This window comes from Anas acuta, chromosome 20 (genome assembly GCF_963932015.1).
Source record: "Anas acuta chromosome 20, bAnaAcu1.1, whole genome shotgun sequence".
In the NCBI taxonomy this organism is placed as follows: Eukaryota; Metazoa; Chordata; class Aves; order Anseriformes; family Anatidae; genus Anas; species Anas acuta.
This window is the reverse complement of record NC_088998.1, coordinates 7,631,365-7,655,215: the sequence shown is the minus strand read 5'-3', so window position 1 is coordinate 7,655,215 and position 23,851 is coordinate 7,631,365. Positions and strand designations below refer to the sequence as shown.

Genomic DNA, 23,851 nt, shown 5'->3' with positions numbered 1-23,851 from the left:
CCATCCCCATCCCCGGACCCTCCTGGGGGCTGCCTGCCACTCACCTTCTGCCTCGGGCGATGCCCAGCGCCTGGCCCCGCTCTGCGCCACCCCAGCACCTGCCCAGACTGAGCCGCCCGGCCCCGCTCCTCTCCCCATTAAATACCCGCGGGTGCTAATTGCTGGCAGCGCATACCAGAGGCCGGGAGGCTGGCGGGGAGGTGGCTGCAGAGGCGGCCGGGGGCACGGGGGGGACGCTGATGAATGCGCCGCCTTCGTGCGCTGCCTCGTTTGGGGGGGAGGCTGAGCGGGAGCAGGGCTCTCCCTTGGCTTTGACGCAGCGGTGATGCCGGTGGGCAGCAGGGGCTGGTTGGGGACACGAGTGTCCCCCACCCCTGGGGCTGTGCGTGCCCACCTGGGGCTGTTGGAGGTCCCGGATGCGTGCGCAGACCCCATGGGGTGCGTGGGCACCGGTGGAGGTCCCCAAAGCCCCCAGGTGGAAACACACCAAGCGCCCTCCTCGGCACCGGTGCCAGGACGTGGTCCCAACAGGGCTGGGTTCCTCCTTCCCCAAAAAACCACAGCAGCTCAGCACCATCTCCCCCTGGGCTCGGGGGCCCTGTGGGGTTTCAAAGGGTTTCCAGGACGGTGCCACCAAGTCCCTCTGTGGGGCTGGGACCCACCCGATGGCACCGCAGGGCGGTGGCCCCGCAGCGCGAGGTGGGCACGGAGGCGGAGACGCGGGGTAACGATGAGTTCCTTTTATTAAGGAGTTCCCAAAGTCCACACGGACGGTGCTGGACACCACTCACACACGATGGAGACTTCACGGCACGGCAAAACAACACGACCCCGCGGGGAGGGAGGTGGCGAGGTGCCGGCCCCGCGAGCCACCCGCGCTGCCCCTTCCCGTCCCCAGCACGAGGCCGTGGCCGTGCCGTCCCCCCCTGCGTCCCCACTGCCCCCCGGCCACCCCGTGGTAATCCTGGGGAATCCGGCACCTCGGGGGGTGCCATCCAAACCAAACTCGTCAGGAGTCCTGGGTGAGATGGGCAGTTACACGGGGAAGTGCTACCGACACGCTGCGCACACCACAGCCCCCCCCCAGCCCCTAGGAGCTCCCCACGATGGGGACACCGAGCACGGGCTCTGGATCCTTCTCCCCAGAGACAAACGCTATAAAACTGGCTACGTCTAATCCACGGAAATAAACGAGCTGAAAGCAAAGGTGGGGCACGGCCACCTTGCTGCCCTCCCTGCAGCCCCTTTCCAGGGATGTTGGGAGCCCCTGGGGTGCTGTGGGGGGCTCCTGCCCCCCGTGTTGGTTGGGGAAAGCACCGCAGAGCTCCCCAAATCGCCTCGGTTCAGGCACCCAGCCCGGCTGGCTGCCCGGGTAGGGATGGAGCTGGGCTGATGGTGGCTGTTTGTGCTCGGAGCTTGTCCCCATCGAGCGGGGAAATGTCCCCGGCAAAGGGCAGAGCTCGGGGGGGCCGAGCACTGAGGGTCCCCGCTCCCCCGGCGGGGCAGGGGGATGGAGAATCGCCTGGCGGCTGAGAGGGCTCATCCAGCTCGTTGAGGGGGAAGATTTAAAAAAAGGAGCACGTAGGGAAGTGCAAAGCTGCCGGGAGGACGAGGCTTTGATCTCACGGTGCCCGCAGTCCCCAGGCAGTGGGGGCAGTGGGGACAGTGGGGGCTGTCCTCCTCTCCTCGGGGTGCTCCGGGTGCGCTCCGTGGGGCAGGGTCCGGTGCAGGGGCTGCTCTCCTTGTTGCTTCTGGAAACATCACACAAGGTGCAGGGATCCCAGCTTCCCTCTCCCCTCCCTGCTCCCGCACAGGCTTTGCTGGGGGCTTTTTTGGGGCAAAAGCCCCCCTGGAGTCCTTGCCAGAGCTTGTCCCTCTCCCCACCACCACCCATGCCCAGGGGGTCGGGGTTGCTGCACCCCTGGGTGGGTCGGGGCTGAGCCTGGCTGCAGTGGCAGCCCTGTTATCAGGGCCCTGCAGATGCTAAGCCCCACTCAGGGCTGCTTTCTGCAAAACCTTAATGGGATTTGAGGAAACGAAAGGCTTTGAATATCTGCAGGTGCAGAGCCGTGGCTCATCGGGATGGAGACGAACGCGGGGCCCCAGGCTGGGGGCTCGCAGGGGGGAGGCGTGTGCTGGCCGAGGCGGGGGGATTCGGGCAAGGTCACCGCTTTTGGATGGTGAAAATCCAACGTGAGGCCCAGCAGGTCCTGTCGGCAGGGAGGGGCTGCGTGGGGCAGGTGCTGGGAGGCGAGCCTTCCTCGCTCCCTCCTCCTCCTCCTCCTCCTCCTCTCTGCTTCCCCAAAGCCTCCAAAACGGCTCCGTGCCGTGCTCGGCTGCAGGCGCCCATCCCTGCAGCGCCGTGCCCGTGGGTTCGGGGTGTCCGTGGGCAGGGACAGGCGGCCAGCCCGGCTGCACACCCCAGCCCGGGGGGGACAGCGAGGTTTGGCCGTGTCCCCCCCTGCTGCCAGGACCAGGGATGGGGAGAGGGGAGCATCCACGGGGCGGAGAAGGAGGCGCAGGCGCGGTGATGTGGGCACAGGGGCTCCAGCCCAGCAGCGCCCTCCCCATCCCCAGATGCGCTGTGGGGGCTCTGTGGGTCCCCCCAGGTGGCCACCAAGCTGCCCATAGATGTCCGTGCCCACCGTGGGGACAAGCAGAGGGGACCAGCCTGGCACGACCTCACCGCTCAGCCCCCCCAGCACCGCTCCCCAAATCCCCGCTGCACCGCAAGCGGCTCGGGGAGGGGGCACCCATCTCGGCGGGGAGTGGGGGGCACGGGATCAACACAGACACCTGGGGAAACAGCCGCCAGCCCTGGGGGATGATGCTCCAGAGGGACCCCGGGGGAGGACGGCAGCCTGGGGTGCGCTGGGAGGACGGGGACACGGGGACACGGGGCGCTGGGGAAGGGCAGGGGCTGGGGGGGGAGCTCGTGCCATCCCCTAGTTCTCCTCCCGGACAGGCCGGATCTTCATCTCGGTGAACTTGAGGGAGTACTGCCAGCCCGTCCAGGAGGACCACTCGATGCCGTCGGCGTAGGAGCTGTGGTGGCCCTTGAGGTACTGCCCGTTGAGGTTGGAGGTGTGGCAGTTGCGGTACCACCAGGCGCCGTGGTAGAAGGACGCGCAGTTGTTCTCCGAGTGGTCGTTGTCCAGGTCCTTGGTGGTGAACTTCATCCCGTTGTGCTTCAGGAAGGAGTCTCCTGCCGCAGGGGAAAGGGGCCATGAAGGGCTCTTCCCACCCCCTCTCCCTGGGGGTCCCACACACACCCCCCCCTGTGGGGCTCCCCGGTGCCGTACGGGGTGCTCGGGCTCACCCGCTGTGCCGATACCCAACCGGCAGCCGCTCTCCCGCTGCCAACCCTCTGCAGATGCAGCCCCAAAAAATGGTTTTGGTGCCCTGGGGGGGGGCCACGCACGTTCCCGACACCCTACCTGCCGTCCCCGAGTAGTCGGCGATGGACACGGGGTACCCGTCCTCCTCGGGGTCGACGGAGAAGAGCCCCACGCCGAAGCTGCCGTAGTGCGCGAAGGCGGTGCCGTTGTCGAAGTCCTCCAGGTCGATGCGGAGCTCGTAGGTGCCCTGTATGGTCAGCACGTGGATCCGCTTCAACCCTGCGGCGGGGGGACGGGGTGAGCGGGGGGCACCCGGGGGGGATCCCCCAGGAAAGGGGCACGGGGTGGGACGCAGCAGCTCCCCCCCAACCCCTGCTCCGCTTGCCAAGGGCGCGCACGCAGCTTCCCCGCCTGCTGCTGCCCCTTTGCAGCCTCCCCGCGTGCCGTGTGGCCCCCCCAAAGCCAGGCAGCGTTTGGGGGTTTGGGTTCAGCCCTGTGCGGAGGAAATCTGGCCCCAAAGGGGCTGCCACCCCACACACCTAACCAGTGCTCTCCCGTCAGCTTGCCGAAGCCGTCCCGGTACGCTTCCCAGCCACGGAAGAAGTTGACCGAGCCGTCCTCCCGCCGCTGGAACACCTGGGGAGACACCGGGGGGGGGTCAGCCACGGGGTGCTCCGAGCCCGAGCTGCTCCCGGCCGTGCTGCTCCTCGTCCTGCTGCCTCATTAGGCCCAGGTAGAAATTAATTCCTGCCCAAATTAAAGCCTTCGGGCTCGGTTATTCCATGGGGATGCCGGAGCGAGCAGATCCCAGGCGATGCTGGGTTTTTATCCCCCCCCCTGGGGACAGGAGGGTGGCTTCAAATAGGATTTAACCCCATGTCCCACCTGGGGGACACTTCAGCTCCCCATGCTGCCCAGACCTGGGCCAGCTCGGGGCTCAGCCTGTTTTTTCTGTCTGGAGCCACCCCTTTTCCTCTCCTGTCTGCCCATCGGCGTTTCACGCCCCGTGCGTTTCCTCCCCTTTTATCATTATTTTGAGTTTGATTTATTGACAGCAAGCCAGAAAACGCTGCTCCGTGTCCGACCGTTTGAACGTAATTAAGCCTCCAGCTCCAGATTAATTGCATTAAACTTGGCCGCCCCAGCCTGCCTGCGGGGGAATCGAAGCCGGGGGGACAGCCCCGCAGCGCTCAGCTCCCCGGGGTGCTGGGGGGCTTGGGGGGGGGCTGAGCCCCCAGGCACCGGGGCTGTCCCCACAAGCAGTGCCACCTCTCCAGGATGCTCCCGTCCTTCTGTGGCACGCTGCCATGGCACATGTGGGATTTTTACCCCCCTAAATCGGTCACTGCACATCCCAGAGCTACTCTCCATGGGGACGGGCCCCCAGCTCCTGCCCCCCGTGCAGTTTTGGGGCTGGGCGCTGCCGGAGCCGCCCTGCGCAGGGGCAGCGCCATCCTCGGCGCAGCACGGAGCTGATCCTGCTGTACTTACCTTCTAGAATTAGAGCCTTAATTTTTATCCCTGCGTTGAGCACTTGAGAAGCCGCGGCTAAGCCCGTTAAAGGGGCTTTCTGGGCGCTTGGCAGGCGAGGGGGTGGCGCGGCTGGCTGGGGGCCCCCCGAGCTGATTTTCCCCGGCCAAGGCTGGCTCCGAGCGTTGCCGCGTGGGGAAGGCGACAGCGATGCTCCCGTTTAATCGGCTTTGACCCGAGGTTGTAACTAGGCCAATTGCCCGAGGGGTGCTCAGGAAGGCGTGCGGGACACGGCTTCATTAGCTGAGCCTCGGCGCGGTGCGGTGATTACCGAGGCGCCTGCAGCTTAGGGCTGGCACGGGGCTCTCCCGGCACCGGAGCAGCCCTCGGTGCCCCACGGTCCCCAAAATTGGCTTTGAGAGGCTCCAAACGTGCTGGGAGGGCTGGGGAGGGGGTGCCAGATCTCCCGCAGATCCTTCTGGGTCTCCTGCGCCCTCCTCTTCACCTCTTGTCCCTCCTGCTGCGTGCGCCCACCAGGCAGGGATGCGATGGTTTTGGGTGAGCAGCTCGGGGGGATGCTGCCAGGGGGACGTGGGGACAGCTCTGGGATGGGGGCTGCAGGTGAGAAATGGGCTGGGGGAGCAGCCTCACTGCGCTCACAGCGCGGGCTCCCTGCTCTTTTCCTCCCCATGAAATATGCATCGCCCCCTCTTAAGCAAAAAGGATTTCCTTCCCCGCTTTAAAGCCCAGGCTGAAATATTCATCGCCCCGGCTCGCTGCCTCCTCCGGTCACTGGGAGCTCACCGGAGCGAGGCAGACCCCGGGAAGGCACAGGCCCAGAAAAGTGAGTGAAATAAAGAAAAAAAGGAGCACCAGCCTCTGCCTGCAGCCGGGCTGGGAAGTCTCCGTGCTGCAGCCCCGGTGCTGCTGAGAGGTTCACTCAGCCCGTGGGCATCGCTGCAATTAAACCCAGCTCTAAGCACAGGGCATGGAGGACAGAGACCTGGCCACGCAGCACAGCTGGTGGCAGAGGTGTCCCCAAGGCTGGTGGCACCCCCAAAATAATGCTGTCCCCACCCACATCTCCACCTTCGTGCTGCCCTGCCGACAGCGAGTGCCCCCCGGTGCTGCCAGCTCCCTTTTCGGGCAGGATCTACTTTTCAGCTGTGCAAAATACACGGGAAATGGCCCCAAATTGCTGCCATCGTTCACAGCGAGCTGGGGAAGGCAGGGAGTGGAAAAAGCATCCCACGTCCCCTGGGTGCCCAGCCCCGGGCTGGATGTGGCCGTCACCTTGTGCCGCGGGGCGCAGAGCCGTGGCACGGGGAGCTGCACAGAGCTGTCCTGGGGACGGGGAGCAAACGGGGACCCTCAGGGCGAGGGGATGTGGTGGTGACCCCATGGGGACAGGGAGATGCTGGTGGGTGACCCCGTTTGGGGTTTAGGTGCCACGGGGCATCGGCACGGCTCTGCCCCTGCCCTGTCTCCGCAGGCTCCGAGCCTCCCTTGCAGCCTCGGGCTTAGCTCAGCAGCTCCCGAGTCAAAATTGATTCAGCTGCTTCCACCCACCCACCCACATGCAAATAAGCCCAAATGTCAGGAGTAATCGCTCCAGAGGAGGAGGAGGAGGAGGAGGAGGAGGAGGAGGGGAGGGAAATTTCCCAGGCTCTGCACCACGGCACCCAGCCGGGGCTCACCTGGAGCCCCCTGTGGGTGCATGCCCGTGGACCCCAAAATGTCCCCAGCCCCAGGGGAGATGGATGGGATGTGTCCCCCCCCCCAAACCCTGGGGGTACACCTGGGAGCCTGCACTGCAGAAAAACCCAGAGAAAGGGAGGTGAACAAGGCTGGTGCCGTGCCTCGAGGCAAGGAGCCGGGGCGAGTGTCTCGGTCCCTGTCCCTGCGGTGCCGGGACTTCGGCTCCGTTGTCCCCAGCTGAGGCCAGGGCACGTGGTGCTGCCTGGGGTAAAATCATTCACTTTGCACCCTCCCCAGCCCAGCTGGAGCCCTCCCAGCTGCAGCAGCTTTAAATAAACCTCTGAGTGGCTGCCTAATCACCTTGGGCTGCTCTTCAGGCAGCTCCTGAGCGCGTGGCTGGGGGAGGTTGCGCGTGGGGTTGGCCGGGACCCCCTGCTCCTTGGGAAAGGAGAGGGTCCCCCTTTTCCTTCCGTGCACCCCCAGGACCCAGGGTGCCTGTGCCGTGCCTTGATTTTCCCCGCTGGAGCTGCTGCTACGGACCCGGCTGTGCACAACAGGTTGCTGCTGCCTGGGGTGGGCTCCGGGCAGAGCGAGGCCGAAGGCTCATCAGCCCCCCGAGGGCAGGGGGGCTAAGCTCCCTCCTGGCACCGCTCAAAGCTGCTTAGGGGAAGCAGATCGCGGGGATTTATTTCCTAGAGCGCCCAGCTGGAGGGGCTGGAGGGGTGGCTTGGCTCAGCCAGCGTGTCCTTGGGGGGGAGGCTGCCTGCCCCTGAGGGTCAGCACCCTTGGGTCCCTTTGGGGTGGCACCCCGACACCCCCGGCAGTGCCCCCCTGGGTGGGGGTGCCCAAGGGGACCTGGCTGAGGAGGGTCCCTGGGTCGGGGGGCTGTGATTGCGTCCCCCCCGCCCAGCTCCGTGCCGCATTACTGCGATTTCGGGGCTGTCGCGGCGCTGCAGCAAAGCGAAGTGGACAAGGCGAGCTAATCAGTGGTGCAGGCGCCCTGGGGTGCCCCTTTGTCAGCTGAGGCGAAACGAGCTGGGGCTGGGGGCGTCCTGGGCTCCGGAGGGGGCAGGGAGGGCACGAGGCTGCGCTCTGAGCTTCCAAAAATGCTGCGGAAAGCGCCGGTCACCCCCGATGTCCTTTGGGTAGGGGCATGTGGGCTGTGACAGGGGGCAGAGCAGGCGTTCGTGGCTCACAAGCCAATTTCTCCTGCTGCCCTCATTTTGGGCAGCCTGGTTTTGGGGAGCTGCCCGAGCACCCCGCTCGGGGTTGGTGGCTCCTTGCCACCTGGTTTGCCTTCACCGCCCTGCTCCGTGCGCAGCACCCAACAAAAGGCAGCACGGAGCCCGGCACGAGCTCACACCACCCAGAAGGACACGGGGATGGGGTCAAGCAGAGACTTTTGCCCCATTTCATCCCATCCTGGGGCCAGCCCTGCTGGGAAGGACGGGCTCCATCACGGCACCAAGCTCCATCACCCAGCTCCAAACCCCAGCAGCGCGTCCTGAGCCAGTGCCAGGTCCCGGTGCGCAGCCAAGCCCCATCCCCACATCCCCACGACGCATCCCGGTGCCGAGAGCGACGTCTCCAGCCCACAGCCCCCTCGTCCCCATGTGGGGACATCGCCCCGCTCACCGTCCAGCCGCCCCCATCCGTCGTCATGTCGCAGTAGACCTGGAAGCCCGCGGGGTCGTGCGTGGGGAAGATGGAGTAAATCCCATCCTCTTGCTGTCCGCTCGCGTAGATGTCAAAGCAGTCCCGGGGCCGGGAGCCTGGAGCGGGGCGCAGGGATGGGGTGGGAAGGAAGAGGGAGGCTGGTTAATTAATGAGCTAATTTCATGGCTTGCCATTTCTTCCAGGCTCTTGACCGTGCTGCCAGCTCTCGTTGCTTCGCTCTTTCCAGCCCTTCTCCTCCGAGGCTCAGGGGAAGCAGTGCTGGGGGGGACACAGCCACCACTGGGCAGGGACCGTCCCCAGGACCCCTGCGATGCCCGGGGCCGGTGGGTCCCAGCTGGGGAGGAGGGAGCCAGAGGCAGCTGCAGGCAGGGCACGGACACGCTGGCGGCCCCGGGGCCATCTCAGCCTCATCCCAACCCACGGTTTGAATGCCATGGGAGGAGAAAGGTCACTTCTGCACATCTGTGGGGAACAGGCAGAGATAAAGGGGCTTTGGGGCTGGTTTCGCAGGCTGGATAGCTGGGGCTGCGTGGTGAAAACCCACCCTGGGCACATCTCCCTCCTGCCCAGTCCCCCCGCCGCACCCAGTGCCCTCCAGGCTGGTTTCCCCATCTTGGGTTTGTTTCCCCCTCCCTTTTCCCCAGGCAGGGACATGCTGAGGGCCACCCCATGGCAGCACCCTCTCCCTGGGTGGGACAAGGACCCCGTCTCACCGTTGGAGCAGCCGCGGGGCCGCGCTCCCCGTGCCGGGGCTCGCTGCAGGTCGGCCTTGAGCCGGGGCCGTGCGCCGCCGCGCTCCTTCTGCAGCGTGTCCAGCACGTCGCTGACGGAGCTCACCAGCCGAGCCATGTTGGCCTGGCTCTCCGAGAGCAGCTGCAGGCGAAGGGGACACAGGGGAAGGTGACAAGTTGTGGTTAGGTGGGATTTTTTTAGGTCCCTTCCACCCGCAGCAGGGCGGCTCCTCCATCCCCACGGAGCGCGGATGCTCTGCGCGCTCCCTCGGCTCCCCAAACGCCACCAGGCAGGGCGCAAGGTGGGGGACACAAAAGCCACAGCAGCCCCCAAGCAGCCCCTTTGGGTGCTTTGCAGCCTGGTGGGGTCTTCTCCAGGCTGGAGAAACCCCCGGTCCTCGGTGTGCCAGTGCTGCCGCCCCGCGGGCGCGCACAGGGAGCAGCCCTGGGGGACCCGGGGTGGCAGCAGGAGCCGTGTCCTGAGCCAGCCACCGGCTCTGCCGTCCCCCAAGGTGACCCGGCGGGGAGAGGCAGGCGAGGTGAGGGCAGGCGGGAGCAGGGCAGCGGAGCTGAGGAGGTGACAGAGGGACGGGCAGCCAGCCCTGAGCGGGACCCGCAGCATCGTGGCAGCTCTGCCCTACCCAGGTAAGGTTTTGGTGCCACCCAGGAGGGGTTGGGGCGGTGAATTGGGGAGGGCAGGGGGGTGGTTGGTGAACAGGGAGGGGAGAACCCCCCAGCACGGTCCTGCTGCCCGTTTGGGTATGCCCAGGGGTGCTGAGCCAGACCTGGAGCAGGGAGCTGGGCACAGGGACCCTATAAAAGGCTGCGGACACCGGTGTTGCATCACCCCCAGCTCCTCTCCGCTGGAGCTGCTCCCTCCACACAGACCAGGGGCTGTGCCCTACAATCCTGGGGACCTCCATGTCCCCAAGCAGCACCGTGGAGCCGTACCCACCTGGATGAGCCTGCCCTGCTCACCCTGCAGGGCGCTGAGCTCCTGCCCCATGGCGCTGTGCCCTTTCTTGAGGCCGTCGCAGTCGGCGCGCAGCTGAGCCGCGTGCGCCAGCAGCTTGGCCACCTCGTCGGCCACGGTGACCAGCAGGGCCTTCTGCTGCCCCTTGGCAGCCTTGGTTTCGGCGTCGTGGTCGGAGAGGGCGCGCAGCAGGGAGCTCTGCAGCCCCTCCAGGCGCCCGAAGCCGCCCGCCTGGTCGGGGCAGTTGGGGTCGATGAAGATGTTGATGCGGGAGCTGTCGGCTTTCTCGATGGTGACCAGGGCGTTGGCTTCCTCGGGGTTGGTGCTGATGACGGGGGGCGGCTCGGTGCCGGGCGCGTGGTAGTGGTTGATGAAGAGGATGGCCCCCGTCACCGTCACCGCCAGGAGGACGGCCACCGACAGCAGCACGGTGCACAGGACGTACCCGCAGCTCATCCTCTGGGGACACACACACAGATGCCATCGGGACCCATCCGGGTGGACCTCAGGACCCCCCCACCCCACTGCCCCCTCCGCCACGAGGTGGGTTCAAGCCCTCAGGGGGCAGGAGTTGGGTTCACCCCTGGGGTTTGCACCCGCTGCAGGGCGCTTTTGGCCCCGTGCGAAGCCCAGAGGGGGGGGCTCTGCCTTTGTGCCCTGTTTTTGGGCAGGCAGCCCCCCCCAGAAGACCCCCTGGGAGAAGTTGGGTGGCACCTAGGGGACAGCGGGGAGGCCAGGCTGTGGGTTTTTCCTGCGGGGTGGCATTCTCCATGTGGCTGGCATCCGTGCCCATGGTTGGACCCACACCTCCGCGACGGGTCCAGCAGCGAGGGAGGTGACGCTGTGCACCGGAGGGGGGGGGACACGGGGACCCCAAGGACCCCCGGGGAGCCCTGCGGCTCTGCCAGGGCTGGAGGGGGCACGGGTGAGCTCAGTGAGCAAAGCTGCTAAAACCGCCTGGGAGAGGGGGGGGTATGAAATAATAACGAGAGCGAGCGGTGCCGCGGCCGCGTGCTGCCACTCGCATGTTTTATTGAACAGGCGATGCTCAGCCAGAACAGCCCCAGCTCCAGGGAGGTGCGTGCGGGCTCCCAGCTGCCCTGGGCGTGCACAAATTTGGGGAGAAACGAGGGAAAAACACCTCCTGTGAGCCCTGGGGGAAGCAAGAGGTAAGCACGAGGCGTCCCCAGCTGGAGCCACGCTGAGCACCGCGGGGACCTGCTCCCAGTGGGGAGCTCCCCGCTCCAGGGAGCCCCACGTTCCCATCCCCTTTGCACCGTCCCTGTCCCCGGAGAGGAGCAGAGCAGCTCCCAAAGCCCTCGGCTCACGGGGAGAGCCTCTCCTCCTCGCACAGCCCCACGGTGATGCTGCCACCCACCCCATCAGCTCCCGTCCCCCTGGCTGCCTCCCCCCCGTTCCCATTCCACCTGCGGGACGGAGGCTGTGATTTTCCCCTGACCCCGGCCGCAGCTGTCAGAAGGAATTGCAGGGCTGCCAGAAAAGCCGCCGATTCGCAGAGACAAAGACGACTTTCTCCGGGAATGAGAGCAAAAATTGCTGCATCTGCAAAGATTTCCCAGGCCCTGTCCCCTCCCGTGCGCATCTATCTGGAGTGACACCTTCCTTCAAGCACCCTTCACTCACGCTCCCGCAACCATTTGCATTAAGGTGACCCCAGCTGCGGTGGATGGGGAGGGCTCGGGGGGGGCCCACGGCTGCCCCCCAGCCCCAAGGGATGCTCTGGGTTTGTTCCCTGGTGATGGGAACGGTGGGGGAGCCACCCCGCAGGGAGCAGCGTAAGGAGGCAGCCCCAAAGCCTCCTGCTGTGTGTGTCAGGAGGAAATGTCACGGCATTAAGGGGAGCTTTCAGCAAGCTGGGGGGGTGCTGTGTGCTTCTACACGGGGTGGGGACAGGGACAGGGGCTGGGGGGCTCATCCTCGGAGTGCTTCTGCCCATGGGATGGGGCAGGGGGCATTGCTGGGAGCCCCATGGGGACATTTGGGACCCGTCCCCTGCGAGCACAGAAGCAAAAAAGGATGGGGGTGGATGGGGTGGATGCTGAGCACAGGCACTCGGTGGGATATTTGGGGACCTGCGGGACGAGCAGTGACAGTGCCACCACGCCTGTCCCACCCCCAGCTCTGCGCCCTCCTGTCCTGCACGGGGCAGCTCCCAACCCTGTCCCCCCCCCCCCATTGCTGATGTCCTGCTGGGACCCCCGAGGGACCCGGCTGCCAGCGAAGGGCTTCCATCCACGGAGCCGCCCGGATGATGTGCTGCTTCCCACGGCCACAAATCCCCCGTGGGCTCCATCACCACGAGCCTGCGGCTCTGCCCAGGAGCTGCACCCACCCAGCTCCTCTCCAGCCTTCAAGCCCCGGCACCGGGGGGGCAGCAGGGGGGGGGGACGCGGCCCCTCTGCTCGCAGCCGTGCGGTGACAGCTTTACAGGGCCCCCAGCATCTCGCTGGCAGGTTGTGTTACCTGGCAACCTGCGGTGGGGAGAGGAAAGGGAAACTCATCCGGCGGCACCAGGAGCGCTCCCGGCTGGGTGGGGGTCCCCCCGAGCCCCCATCCCCAAAACTTGGCAGCACCACGGCAAAGAGAGAGAGAGCTCCCGGCACGGGGCCCTGCAAACACCTCATCCCTTAGGGCTCCGAGGGATTCTGCTGTCCACTGAGGGGCTTGGAGCTCGTGGAGCTTCTTGCTGAGCTTTTGGGCAGCCGTAGGACATCCTTCTGCTGGATGACACCCTGCTTGGTGGTGTCCCCTTGCCATCAGGGGGCTCCTGATGTCCCCAAATCACTTCTTCCTAAGGAGCGAGTGGAGCTGCTTCACCTGCAAACCTGCTCCAGGTGCTGGGGTGAGAGGCCGTGGTGGTGCCAGTCCCTGCTCTGCCCCCCGTGGGCGCAGAAGGCCGGTTCCCCTCATGCTGGGTGCACGTGGAGCACGGAGGAGGCAGCCCCAAGGAGCTGGCGCTGAGGATCCTGCTCCTTTTTGGCCCTCTGAAGGGCTGAAGCACCCAGGAGAGCCAGCATGGGTGGGGAGCAAAAGCTCCTGCACCCCGAGCCTTGGTTTGGTGTCTCCACTCGTGGCCGCTGTGCCCGTGGGGTGGTCCCAGCAGCACCAGTGCCCAAAAAGTGGCCGCACTGGGTGCAGGGTGCACCAGCTCCAGCACACGCAGCCAGAGCAGAGCCACAGGGAGGGAAGGGCAGTTGCTGGGTCCATCTGGTCCCAGAGGAGCCCCAGGACAGTGGGGGCTGTTCCATCCCCACCCAAAGGCAGGGCTTGCTGCTCAGGCAGCTCCTCGTGCATCCCAGCTGCTTGTCCTGCTCTTCCCCTGCCCCCCTCCAGGCTGAAGCAGCCTCGCTCCAGCCCCTCTTTGCCCAGAGCTGCTCCCCGTGGGGCTCGGGGCCGTGCTGGAGACGTGTCCCAGCACCTTGTTGTGCTCCCTGCCCGTCCCAGCACCCTGCCCTGCTTCTCCCAGAGCCGGCACAGAGCTGAATCCTGCTACCTGCTCTCCTCCGTGCTCCCAGCCTGCTGCTGCTGCTCCTCCAGCGCAGCACGGCGCGGGGAGAGGAGCTGCCTGGCTGCGGGCGAGCGCGCAGGGACAGCTCTCTGCTGGAGCCTCGGGGAGCTGGGAGCAAACTCTGCCTCCTCTGCAAAGCCCAAACAGCTCCAGGCTGCGCCATCCAGCCCCGTGTGGGGCCAGACCCATTGAATGGGAAGGGCAAAAAGCAAGCGATGGATGTGGGGACGAGCGTGCCCCCGCTGTGCCTGCTCCCCACAGACCCTCTCCGGGCAGCGGGGTGCGGAGAGAAGCCAGGTGATAGAGGCTGCTGCTGCTGCCTCCCTGCTCCCAGCTCCATCCCTGCCTCTCGGGCAGTGTCGGGACCATCTCCTTGGTTTCCCCCAGCCCTTTGCAGCCCCGCTCACCCACGCACCGTGCGCCTTCGCCTCCAGCCCCGCGTGGTGTGGGGTGCGAGGCAGCCCCGTGCCCCAGCCGTGCCCCCCTGCCTGCCCCATGGCTTTGGGCTCAGCTGGGGGATCCGACACACGCCTTGGCTGCTGGAGCAAGCAGCATTTGGCACACGCACGGGCACCCGTGTGTCACCCACGCTCTGCCACCACCGCCGGCCTGTCCCCCAAAACCTGACCGCCTGCTGCCCAGGAGAAGGGGCAGGTTGGGGAGGGAGGGGAGGGGAGGAAATAAAGGCACGCAGCCGGCTCTGGCTGCAGCACGGCCGCCAAATCCCCTCCAGGAGGTGATTTCGGAGGTGATGGAAGCGCTGGAGCAGCGGCGTTGTGTGTGACAGCCCCGGAGCGGCCAGGGCGCACGGAGGGATGCGCCCCCGGCTGGAAATAAAGCACCGCGGGGGGGGGTTCACGGGAGGCAGCGAGCCCGCAGCCTCCCTTTGGGTCCTTTTCGGGATGAGGATGCTCGTCTCAAGGCGGGGGGGAGCCTCTCACAAGCGGGGCTGCCCAGGGCGAGAAGTTGGGGAGGGGACCCCCCCCCCCCCGTTCCACCTCCCCCTGCCGGGTGCCGTCCCGCCGCCCCCGGCTCGCCCCGTACCTGCGCTTTCTCCTGCTGCCCGTCCTCAAGTTGCGAGGCTCCTCCCATGGTTTTCCACCTCTCGTTCCCCATCGCGCCGCAACTTCGGGCCAAGTCCCCGAGCCCCCTCCCCGGGCGCAGCAGCCCCGCAGCCGCCGCCGCCGCGCAGCCGGAGCGGGAGGAGGAGGAGGAGGAGGACGGGAGGAAGAGGAGGGAGGAGGCCACGGGCACGGACGCGGGGGTGGGTCTTCCCTCTCGGCAGCCCCGCCCGCCCCTCTTTCCCCCCCCCTTCTCTGGCCGTGGGTAGGGGGCAAAGGGGCGAGCGGTGCCCCCCCCCCCCCCTCACCACCACCCTGGGGTGCCCCCCTCTGGTCCCACCGCTGCCCCCCCTCACCCCCCCCCCAAGGCACTGCTATGAGGGGGGCTCCTCTGTGTGCCCCCCACCCCGCTCCAGCCGCTCCGGAGTCACTCCGGATTGAAGCCCCCCCCCGGGGACAGCCCGGCTGCTGCTGGAGGAGGCGCAGCAGGTAAGGCAGGGGCTCGGACAGGGTGGCGAGGGGGGGGTTTTGGGGTGTCCCCTGCCCCCTTGGGGCTATGGGGAGGGGCAGGTGCTGGGTACGTGGCCCCCCCACCCCATTCCCAAGGCCGTGGTGCTGGGGGCAGCAGCTCGGGGGGCTCGGTGCCACCCTGCCCCACGGGGGGGGGGGTGTCCCTTAGGGGGTCTGGGCAGAGCGGGGGGCATCTGGATCCCCCCCCAAATAGCCTTGGGAGCTAAAGGGGACCTGCTACAAACCCCCAGTGCTGGCTGGGGGCGCAGCAGCAGGGCCCCCACCCTCTAGGGCTGCCCACCGAAGCGCAGCAAGGGGGGCGTTTTGCCCAAACCCCGGCGTTTTCAGCCCAAAGCGGCAGCGTCGGCCTGACTTCCCGCCACCTCTCGGAGCAGGGCTGTGGGTTTTTTTTTTTTTTTTTTTTTTTTTCCCGTACCCTGGCGGCACCTCCCTTTAAATCTTTCATCCGCCGCTTGTCTGACCTGCGGGCAGGAGCGCTGCTAAGAGCATCCTGAGAGCACAGAGGGCTCAGCCCTGCGTCAGGACGGCTGGGGACCGGGGGGGGGCTGCTCCCTCCCTCGCTGCCGAGAAGCCCCTGGAGACCTCTGAGCACGGGGGGCACAAGGGGAAGCACCCCCAGGCCGGTGCCTCGAGCCAGGGGTACCCGAGTGCCCGCTGTCCCCTGGCCAGGAGCAAAAAATGCCCGTGGTCCTGGTGATGCTGTGCGGATTTACTGGGTGCTGCTGGTGGCCACAGCCCAGCTCCTTCCCCGCCGGTGGCTTCTCAAGGGCTCCTCTCTGCAGCTGAGCCCGGGCAGCTCGCTACACCAGTGGCGGGTTCGTGTCCCCCCCCCCCAGTAAGCAGGGAAGTCCCCGGAGGCTGTTAGAGCTGAACTCCGAACAATAAAAACTTATCATTAAAAAGAAATGTGTCTTGGCTTCATGTGGCCTGGCAGTGCGGGGAGGAGTGATTCAGTGGCTTGTCAGCCCTCGGTGTTAGGCACGGCGAGCTGAGCAACTGGACCCTCTCCAAGTCCAGCAACTCATTTTCTGCAGCGGGAGCCGGGGCTGTGCAGGGAGCTGGCGTTTAATTTGCAGCCCAAACACACCTTGACACAACCCCCAGCGTCGGCACGGGTGCTGGCGGGGGGCAGGATGCTCAGGGGTTGGGTACCCGTGAGGGTGCGGGCGCAGGGCGCGTGGCTGCCCGGTCCTTGGAGGCGCGTGTTTTTTTGGGGAGCCCTGCCCGTGCACGAGCGAGGGGCCGGTGGGGACGCTGGCCATGCTCATCGCTGACTCACGCCGAGCTGTGTCACCTCGTGTCACCCATCACGGGCTCTGCCTGGAGATGTGGCACTGGGGATGTGATTTGGGGTGCCCTGGATGGCTGAACCCCACAGCTCCATCCCCATCCCCTCCTGGGCTCACAGCCCTGCAGCTCCTTCGCCCCAGCTCCTCTCAGGGGGCACTGCATTTATCCCCAACATTTCATCTTTAAAAGCTTGCCCAGACAAAGTGGTCCTGGCCCCCACCCCCAGGGCTGTGCGGGGTGGGATGGAGCACCCCAGGGTTGGGGTGAAGGCTGTGGCCGGGCACCGTGGGGCTGGGAACCCCCGGGGGGATCCCTGTGGCACGGCAGCAGCTTGGCAAGGTGGGGAGGGGGCTTCTGCTGGCAGCCCAGCCCGGATCGATCCACGCAAGGAGGGGATGATTCATGTCTCAGGCTGTGGCCTGAGGGTGAAAACGGGAGAAGTGTTTGATGTGAGGATGCCGGCCCTGCTGGGAACTGCAGCTCCTGTTGGAGCTTCCCCGCCCCGAACAGGCTCTGCCCCTGCTGCCCGAGGGTCCTGGGCTCAGCCTGGGGCAAAAAAAATTACCAAAGGATCTTGGGATTAGCTCTGTGCGCTAAAATACGGTGTTTAAAGACGATTTTTGGATGCTGTCTTGCGTGCAGTTGTTGAAGGCGGCGAGCAGAGCTGCTGTGCGTCGTAGCTGGCAGGGGCTGGCTCTGTGCGGGGTGGCCGTGTCCCCTGTGTCCCCTGTGGGGACAGAGACCCCCAGGGAGCGGGGGACAGATGGGACAGGGCTCGCTCTGGGTGCCCAGCACAACACGGCACCGGAGACGGGGCTGGTTTTTGGTGGGTCCCAGCAGGGTTTGAAACCCGTGGGTTTGGAGCTTTTGGCGAGGGGCTGCGTGGGTTGGGGAGGTGGGAGAGGGGGGGCTGCCTGGAGGCTGCCACCTCCCCGGGTAACCGCGTGCTTTCCTTGGCCGCGTGCCATCGGAGCCGGAGAGCCGTCGCTGCACACACACGGCGTCAGACATCATCATAATATTAATAATGAAAGGGCAGCTCCTTCAAAGATCTTCGCCCCTGCGCCGCGCGGCTGGCGAGAGCGCAGAATGCAAAGGAGCTGCGTGAGCCTCATCCCAAGCAGCCGCGGGGGGGGGGGAGCGCCGGGATGCCCCCTGCCCGCCTCCGTGCTTCGAAGCTGGGCGCACCAAATCCCACCGGGAGCCCCCCCCCGGTGCTCTCCCCACTGTGAATTTTGCTGCGGGGGTCCCCAGCTCCTGTCCCCCGGTGCCAAACCTTGGCAGAGGTTGTGGCCGGAGCCTGTCCTGCGCCCTGCCCAGCGTTCAGCGATGCCACTCGCTGTGCCAGGGGGATTTCTTTCCATCAATTGACGGCTCAGACAAGGAGGTGCCTGGGGCTGGAGGCACAGCGGCCCCCCGGGGGGTCATCTCCTGTCTTTCTGGGGCGCAGGGATGCTCTGGCACCCCCCTGCTGGCAGTGCCAGAGGTTTTGGTGGGGCCACGAGGAAAAGGAGGAACCAAAGCATCTCTCGGAGGGAGGCTGGGGTGTCCCCAGCATCCCCAAGCATCTCTTCAGCTCCACTGCCTGCAAGATATTTGGACAGCAAAATAAAACCCTTTTAGCCCCCAGTTTGGCCGCTCTTTGGGTGGGGTTTCCCCAGGAGGGTTTCGCTGTGGCTGCCCCAGTCTGGGAAGGAAGGAGCCAACCCCCTTGTGCTGGGCTCAGACCCGTGTCAACCATGCCCACCCATTCCCACGTGCTCTCCAAACATTTTGGGGGTCCCGATGGGCAGCAGCAGGGCCCTGCTCCTGCACCCCAGGGAGCACAGCACCGGCAGGAGCCTGCTGTGCACCCAGTGCCAGCCCTTTGTGCCTTGCTGTGCAGCCCTTTCTCAGTTTTTTTTTTGTTTTTTTTTTTTTCCTTTTTTTTTTTTTCCCTCTCCAAACACAACAAAACCCCCAAATCCTCCCCGAGTGAGAAGTCTCTTTTTGTTCCTTTTTTTCCCACTGCTTGCTCTCGCCGCTCTCTGCCGCGGCAGAGTTATCGATTGGAGCTGATTCCCTGTAATCCGCCCTTTCTGTGAAGAGTTGGCATCCTGGAGCCCCGGGGGGGGGGGGCCCAATCCTGCCCCCACGCAGGTCTCGCTCCTCTGCCAGGCTCGGGGTGCAGCGGGGCACCTGGGTCCCCCCCATCCCCTCCAAGCAAAGCTGGGGGCCAAACGCCAGGTGTGGGGCTGGCACGCAGGGTCAGGCTGTGAAAAGGCTCTGATTTGGGGCAGAGCCATGGGGGACCCTATGGGGTGGGTTTCTGGGGCACCCTCCTGCCCCTGCTGTGTCCCCCAGAGTGTCCCCCCCTCTCGTCCCCTCCTCGCTGCCTCCCCATCTATAATTACCGCCAGCAAATGGGCCGCAGCTCCGGAAAGCGAGGAGGGAAAATATGTATGTACATAAAAAAAAAAACACCACCACCACCCAAACAGCCAAAAAAGCCTCCTGAAAGCACAGCACAGGCAAGGTTTTAATTTAAAACCTTCTCCTGCATGAAGAGCAGCAGCCCGGGCCATCTGGAGGAGCATCTGCAGGTGCCGGGGAGGCGGCGCTGCCTCCCCCAGCTCCCCGGGGAAGGGGCTCGGAGCTGGCCAGGAACAACCCCGGGTGCCCGCGCAGCCCTGGCCGGGGGCTCCCTGCCCAGCCACCGAGGTCTCTCTGCTTAATTGTTGTGTGCGCAGGAAAAAAGTGATTACGAGTCCCAGACGCAAGCTGCGATAGCAACCGAGTTTATTGCGGGAGATTAATTCCGGGGTTTTAATTGAAACTTCGGGAGCAGGGCAGGGAAACGTCGGCCAGGGCTGGCAGGAGAAGGAACGGCCCAGCCGTGCCCGCGGCCATCCCCAACCCCATTCCCGCTCCAAAGCGGCACTCGATGAAACCCCAATTAGCAGATTACTCGTCAGAGGGCTCGTCCATTGGCTGAGCATCGCAGCCAGCATCCTAAAGCCCGAAATCTCCTAGCAACTCCCCTGCTTTGCCTCCCTCCACCGGGCCCTGCTTCCCCGGCCCCCCCTTTGGCGCACGCAGCACCCGGTGGCTCCGGAGGCATCGGTGGGGGCCGGCAGGGATCTCACCCCCTGCACAAATCCTCAGTGATATGGGAAAGGTGCTGGTGCTGCATGGCTGGGCTGCACAAAATCCTCGGGTTTGTGCTTTGATGGCAGAGGTTTGGTTTCTAAACCTGTATCGGAAGGCTTCGTCCTCCCACGTTGGAGACGCTGAGAAAAAATAAATAAATCAGGGAACCCCAAATCGTGGCCAGACCTCGCAGCTCCTGCCCAGCCCCGGGAGGGGAAGGCAGCCCCCTGGCTTCAACACCAGGTGAATTCCAGCCCTTGGTGGGGAAGTGGATTAGCGGCAGCGAAGTGGCTCTGCTCCTAACCTCTCCGCAAATAAAAACGTCCTTGAAAGTGTAAAATCGCGGCAGGGCACAGGGGGACGCCCAGGGCCAGGCTGGCTGTGAATCTCCTGCCCTCCCCGTTTCAGTCGGGATCATCAGTGCTTCCCAATCCGTTTATTTCGGGTTCAGAAGGCTGGAAACAAGGGCTGGAAAAATAGCATTTTGTTGGTTGGAAGTTAATATTTGATGTGGGGAAAAAGGAAAAAAAAAATAGATTTTTTTTTCTTAATGCCTTAATATTTACAGGCTGGGAAACGCGTCCACAGATCAGGGAGCGCTGAAAAGGATAAATCACTTCTCTTCCTTTAATGTGCTTTGTTGTGCTTTATCTAAAATACAGTCATAAAATTACCAAATTGAAATTTTAAATGGGGGGGGAAGGGGGAATATCTGGAGGGTTTGCTGCTGCTTCTGTTTTCTTATTGCCAAATAAAATACAATTAAAGCAACGTTTTATACGCCAGCCAGCTTAGCGAACGCTGGCTTTCTGACGGCACTTTTTTTGTGTCAGCCAATGAAAATAAATGGTGCGGGATTACCAGCGAGCATCCCGCCTCTGGGGCTGGAGGGGGGATCGGGAGCAGCAGGCGTTTTGGGTACGAAACGGAGGGATTTGGGTCCCGCTCCAAGTGGAAATCTCCAGGCGTGTCCAGCCCGGAGCGATGCGCCGCCTCCCCTGGGCTCCCAGTCCTCACCAGCGCCTCCCAGTTCAGCCACTGGTGGGGGGGGACAAAGCCACGCGGGGCTCCCAGTGACATCGGGGTGGCCCCAGCTTTTCCCCCTGGGTTTGTCCCCGCTCTCGGCTGAAATCCCTGTGGAAATGGGATCGGGCACCGCTCCCCAGGGAATGCAAAATCAGAGCCCCAACCCCGGTGCGGGGCACCACAGAGTGGGATAAGGACACGGTAGATCACGTTATGGGGGTTATTTCTCCTGCTTTAAAGTCTAAGGTGTGACAACAGCTCCCGATTTGTCACGGAGCATCCTGCAGCAGCTCGTGTGGATGGCGAGGGCCGGGGGCTGTCACCGAGCACTCGCAGCTCATGGCGGTGACACCGGGCTGGGGGGGGGTCATTTGGTGAACGAGGGGGCTCCGGTTCCTTCCCAGGGTTATGGGTTTAGCTGGGATTCTGTCTGGGGTGACCATCTGGTGGCATCTGTGCCGCTCAGCTGTCACCCCCCTCCTGGCAGCGGGGACACAGGGGGTACCCCGTGGTATTGGGGTACAACGGGGATGCGCCCGGGGCTCGGGACCATGGCACGGGGGTAGGGGGCAGCTGTGCCAGGCACGTCCGTGGCTCCTGCCGCAGTGGGGATGGACGGATGGACAGATGGACAGGTGGGCTAGCACAGGGAGGGCAGGACGCACAGCTGAGCCTCCTTAGCAGACGAGGTGGCCTCAGGTGATGCCAACATCCCATTACGGGGCTTTATCAAGGGAGGCCGCCCCTTTTAGCCAAGATGCTGCTTTTGGGCTGTGAGAGCCTCAGCTCCTGCTCGTTAATTAGAGAGGTTTGTGCTGGTTGGCCTCGGTGAGCAGCCGTAATGTGATGGGCGATGAGGGACTCCCAAGCTCTTCTGCGGGGGTCGTTAAGCTACGGATGGACTCGGGCACGGAAAGGGCATTTTTGGCTGTGCCCTAAAACCAGCTGGTCCTGCACTGCCCCTGCTCATGGTCCTGATGTCCTGGGCCATCAGGAGGTGAGTGATGGGTGTGCATGAGATGGAGAGCTGGCCAGGCTGAGAGAAGCTGGGAGGTTTCTCTTCTCTGTCTGGCAGGCGTGGAGAAAATCTGGGCACGGTCAGCCCCAGAAAGGGAGCGTGTCCCCATCCCATCCTCCTCTCACCCCCTGAGATGCACAAATGCTACGGCGAGGCAGGGACCTGGCAAGAAATCAGCCAGGTTTTTGCCTCCCTTCTCCCTCCTCTCCTGCCTTGGCAAAACTTCCTGCAGTGCCGCAGCATCCTGCCACGGCGCGGTCTGCTTGGCATCGCCTGCGCTGTATTTATGGCAGCGTTAATTAAATACCCTCGGCAATCAGCGCCACGCACGACCCTGCTTCCCGAGACGAGGCTGGGCTGTGACGTGCCATCACCGAGCAGGAATGTGACTGCCGCCGTCCTGGGGAATCTCTAACGGAGATTTACTCATCCCAGGCCTCCCATTTCTCCGTTTCATGACATTTCGCAAAGTTCAGGTTTACAAAATAAGCTGCCACAACGAAGGGATGCTCCAGATGTTATTTACTCTCCACGCGCCACCTCCTGCTCGCTGGGGTCTTCGTCCCATTCCTTGTGGAGCCGAGGATGGGGTGCCAGCCCAGGGCCACCACATCACCCCACTGCGAAGCCCCTGGTGCTGGAAATTCTCGCTCTGTGCCCACCTCGGTGTGCCCAGGGAGAAGCTGAGCTCTGCACTGTGCTCCCTCTAATCCTACATCCGTCACAGGGGGAAGGACGTGCTTGGAGCAGGAGGATGGAGCACGGTCCCGATGCCACCCTGGAGGATGCAGCACGGGGAGGTGGGGCTGCTGCCCCTCCAGTGGTGCCATTTGGGGTGCTGAGCGGCTCTGCTTTTAGAAGTAGACGAGGGCTAGAAGCTGGTGAGCTTTCCCCTCGGGGTATCTTGGGGTGCCAGAGCTTCCCAAGCTGCTCACAGCACCTGTTGGCATCCCGTACCCAAATCCTGGTGAGCAAACCCTCTGTCCTCTTCCTCGGGATGGAGCTCACCACGGGAGCCTCATACTCAGCTACAGGGAGGGCAGCTCGTCCTTTCTGGGGAAATATCTGCTGGAAGCCAAGCACGTGCCCGTGGTGTCCACCTCGTGGTGCCCAGCCCTTGATGCATCCCTCATCATCCCAGGCTGCCTCCTGGTGCCGGGGTCCCTCTGGAGAGGATGGAGCTGTTACAGGTCCCATGCTACGGAGCCACCTCTGCCCTCCAGGTGGTGGCACCAGGTCGGGGTGAAGCTTGTGCCCGTGTCCGGGTTCCCCCCAAAGCCTTGCCACACTCACACCATCCCTGTCCTGGCTCTGTTTGGGGCCGTGGGAGGGACGGGGCCGCGGGGTCTCGCACACCTCGCTCCCAGCCCGGTGCCTGCCTTGTCAGGTCTGATCAGGAGGAGGATCAGTCGGCCCCGCGCGCTCTCTCCAGATTTAATTAACGGGCCTTTCATCTCTACCCTGAAGGAATCTGCTATCTTCTGTCTTCTTAATTAACGTTCATTAAGCAAATCAGAAGAACACTTTCTCCCCACCACCTCCATCGCTCTTAACCCTTACGAGGTGCCAGGTCCGTGCCAGGGCAGGAGGCTCCCAGGCCACGAGGCCAGCTCGGGTGGTGCCTGGACACAGGAGCCTTGGTCACCACGTCTCTACCTCGCTTGGACCAAAGAGAAAACCCTTCTGGGTGCAGAGGAATTCAGCTGAGGTCGGGCCCTGCTCTACTGGGGGAAATAGGGAAATTCCCAGCTCTGGTTGCTCTCTTGGGAATCCCTGTCTGAGGCAGTCCATGTCCCGAATGACAAGGGGTGTCCCACAGCCTGCTTTAGCTCTTCATCCCGGCTGGGGTGAAGCTCTTCTGTGGGAAGGGGACACATCTGTGTGGTTGGGTTTTGTTGCCAGAAGTCACTGTCCAAACCTGGATGGCTTCATAGTGCAGGAAAGTTGGCTCCAGCATCTTGCTCTCAGGAAAAAAAATTTAAAAAAAAAAGGAGGTTATTTAGATTTGCTCCTGTTCCTGTGGCCTGAAGTTGGATGTGGTGGCTGTGGGGTGCCAAACCCACGCCGTGAGAGCCCCTCTCCAGCACCCAGCTGGCAGCCGGAGCGCACCTGGCGAGCCTCACCCATGCGGGCTGGTGGCAGAGATGCTCAGGGCGAGCACCAAGCTGCAAACCCTCTTCATTTTCTTCCCCAGAGCCCGGCAGTGGCTTTGCCACCGGCTCCCAGGCATCAAGGCAAGGCTCGGCGCTGGGAAATTCGCCCCCCCCGGCGGAGCTGTCAGGGCCAGGTCAATATATGTTAATGGGGCTTGGAAGCGGCGCTGCTGCCCGAGACCTCTGATTCACAGCTCCCCTCCGGTGCTTTCTCCCCGCAGCGCGCA

The 23,851-nt window shown here is 64.4% G+C and overlaps 1 protein-coding gene across 1 annotated transcript; it reads right to left on the bottom strand.

The window, feature by feature from the left end:
• Nucleotides 1-899: 899 nt before the first annotated feature.
• Nucleotides 900-14,639, bottom strand: FIBCD1 (fibrinogen C domain containing 1). Its single transcript, XM_068656976.1, has 7 exons — nt 14,461-14,639; nt 9,870-10,346; nt 8,897-9,056; nt 8,142-8,278; nt 3,878-3,974; nt 3,438-3,617; nt 900-3,205 (listed from the first exon to the last, which is right to left on the bottom strand). Exons 1-7 carry the CDS (start codon nt 14,530-14,532, stop codon nt 2,946-2,948), a joined length of 1,383 nt encoding a protein of 460 aa, XP_068513077.1. The 5' UTR covers nt 14,533-14,639; the 3' UTR covers nt 900-2,945.
• Between the last annotated feature and the right edge of the window lie 9,212 nt (nt 14,640-23,851).

Bases quoted from the DNA above. Each gene is read 5' to 3' on its own strand.
- FIBCD1 (XM_068656976.1), bottom strand. From the start codon at position 14,532: ATGGGGAACGAGAGGTGGAAAACCATGGGAGGAGCCTCGCAACTTGAG. The intron at 8,279-8,896 runs GTGAGACGGGGT...GCCCCGCTCCAG, and splicing joins GCCCCGCGGCTGCTCCAACG to GCTCCCGGCCCCGGGACTGC. The intron at 3,206-3,437 runs GTAGGGTGTCGG...CCCCTGCGGCAG, and splicing joins CGACTACTCGGGGACGGCAG to GAGACTCCTTCCTGAAGCAC.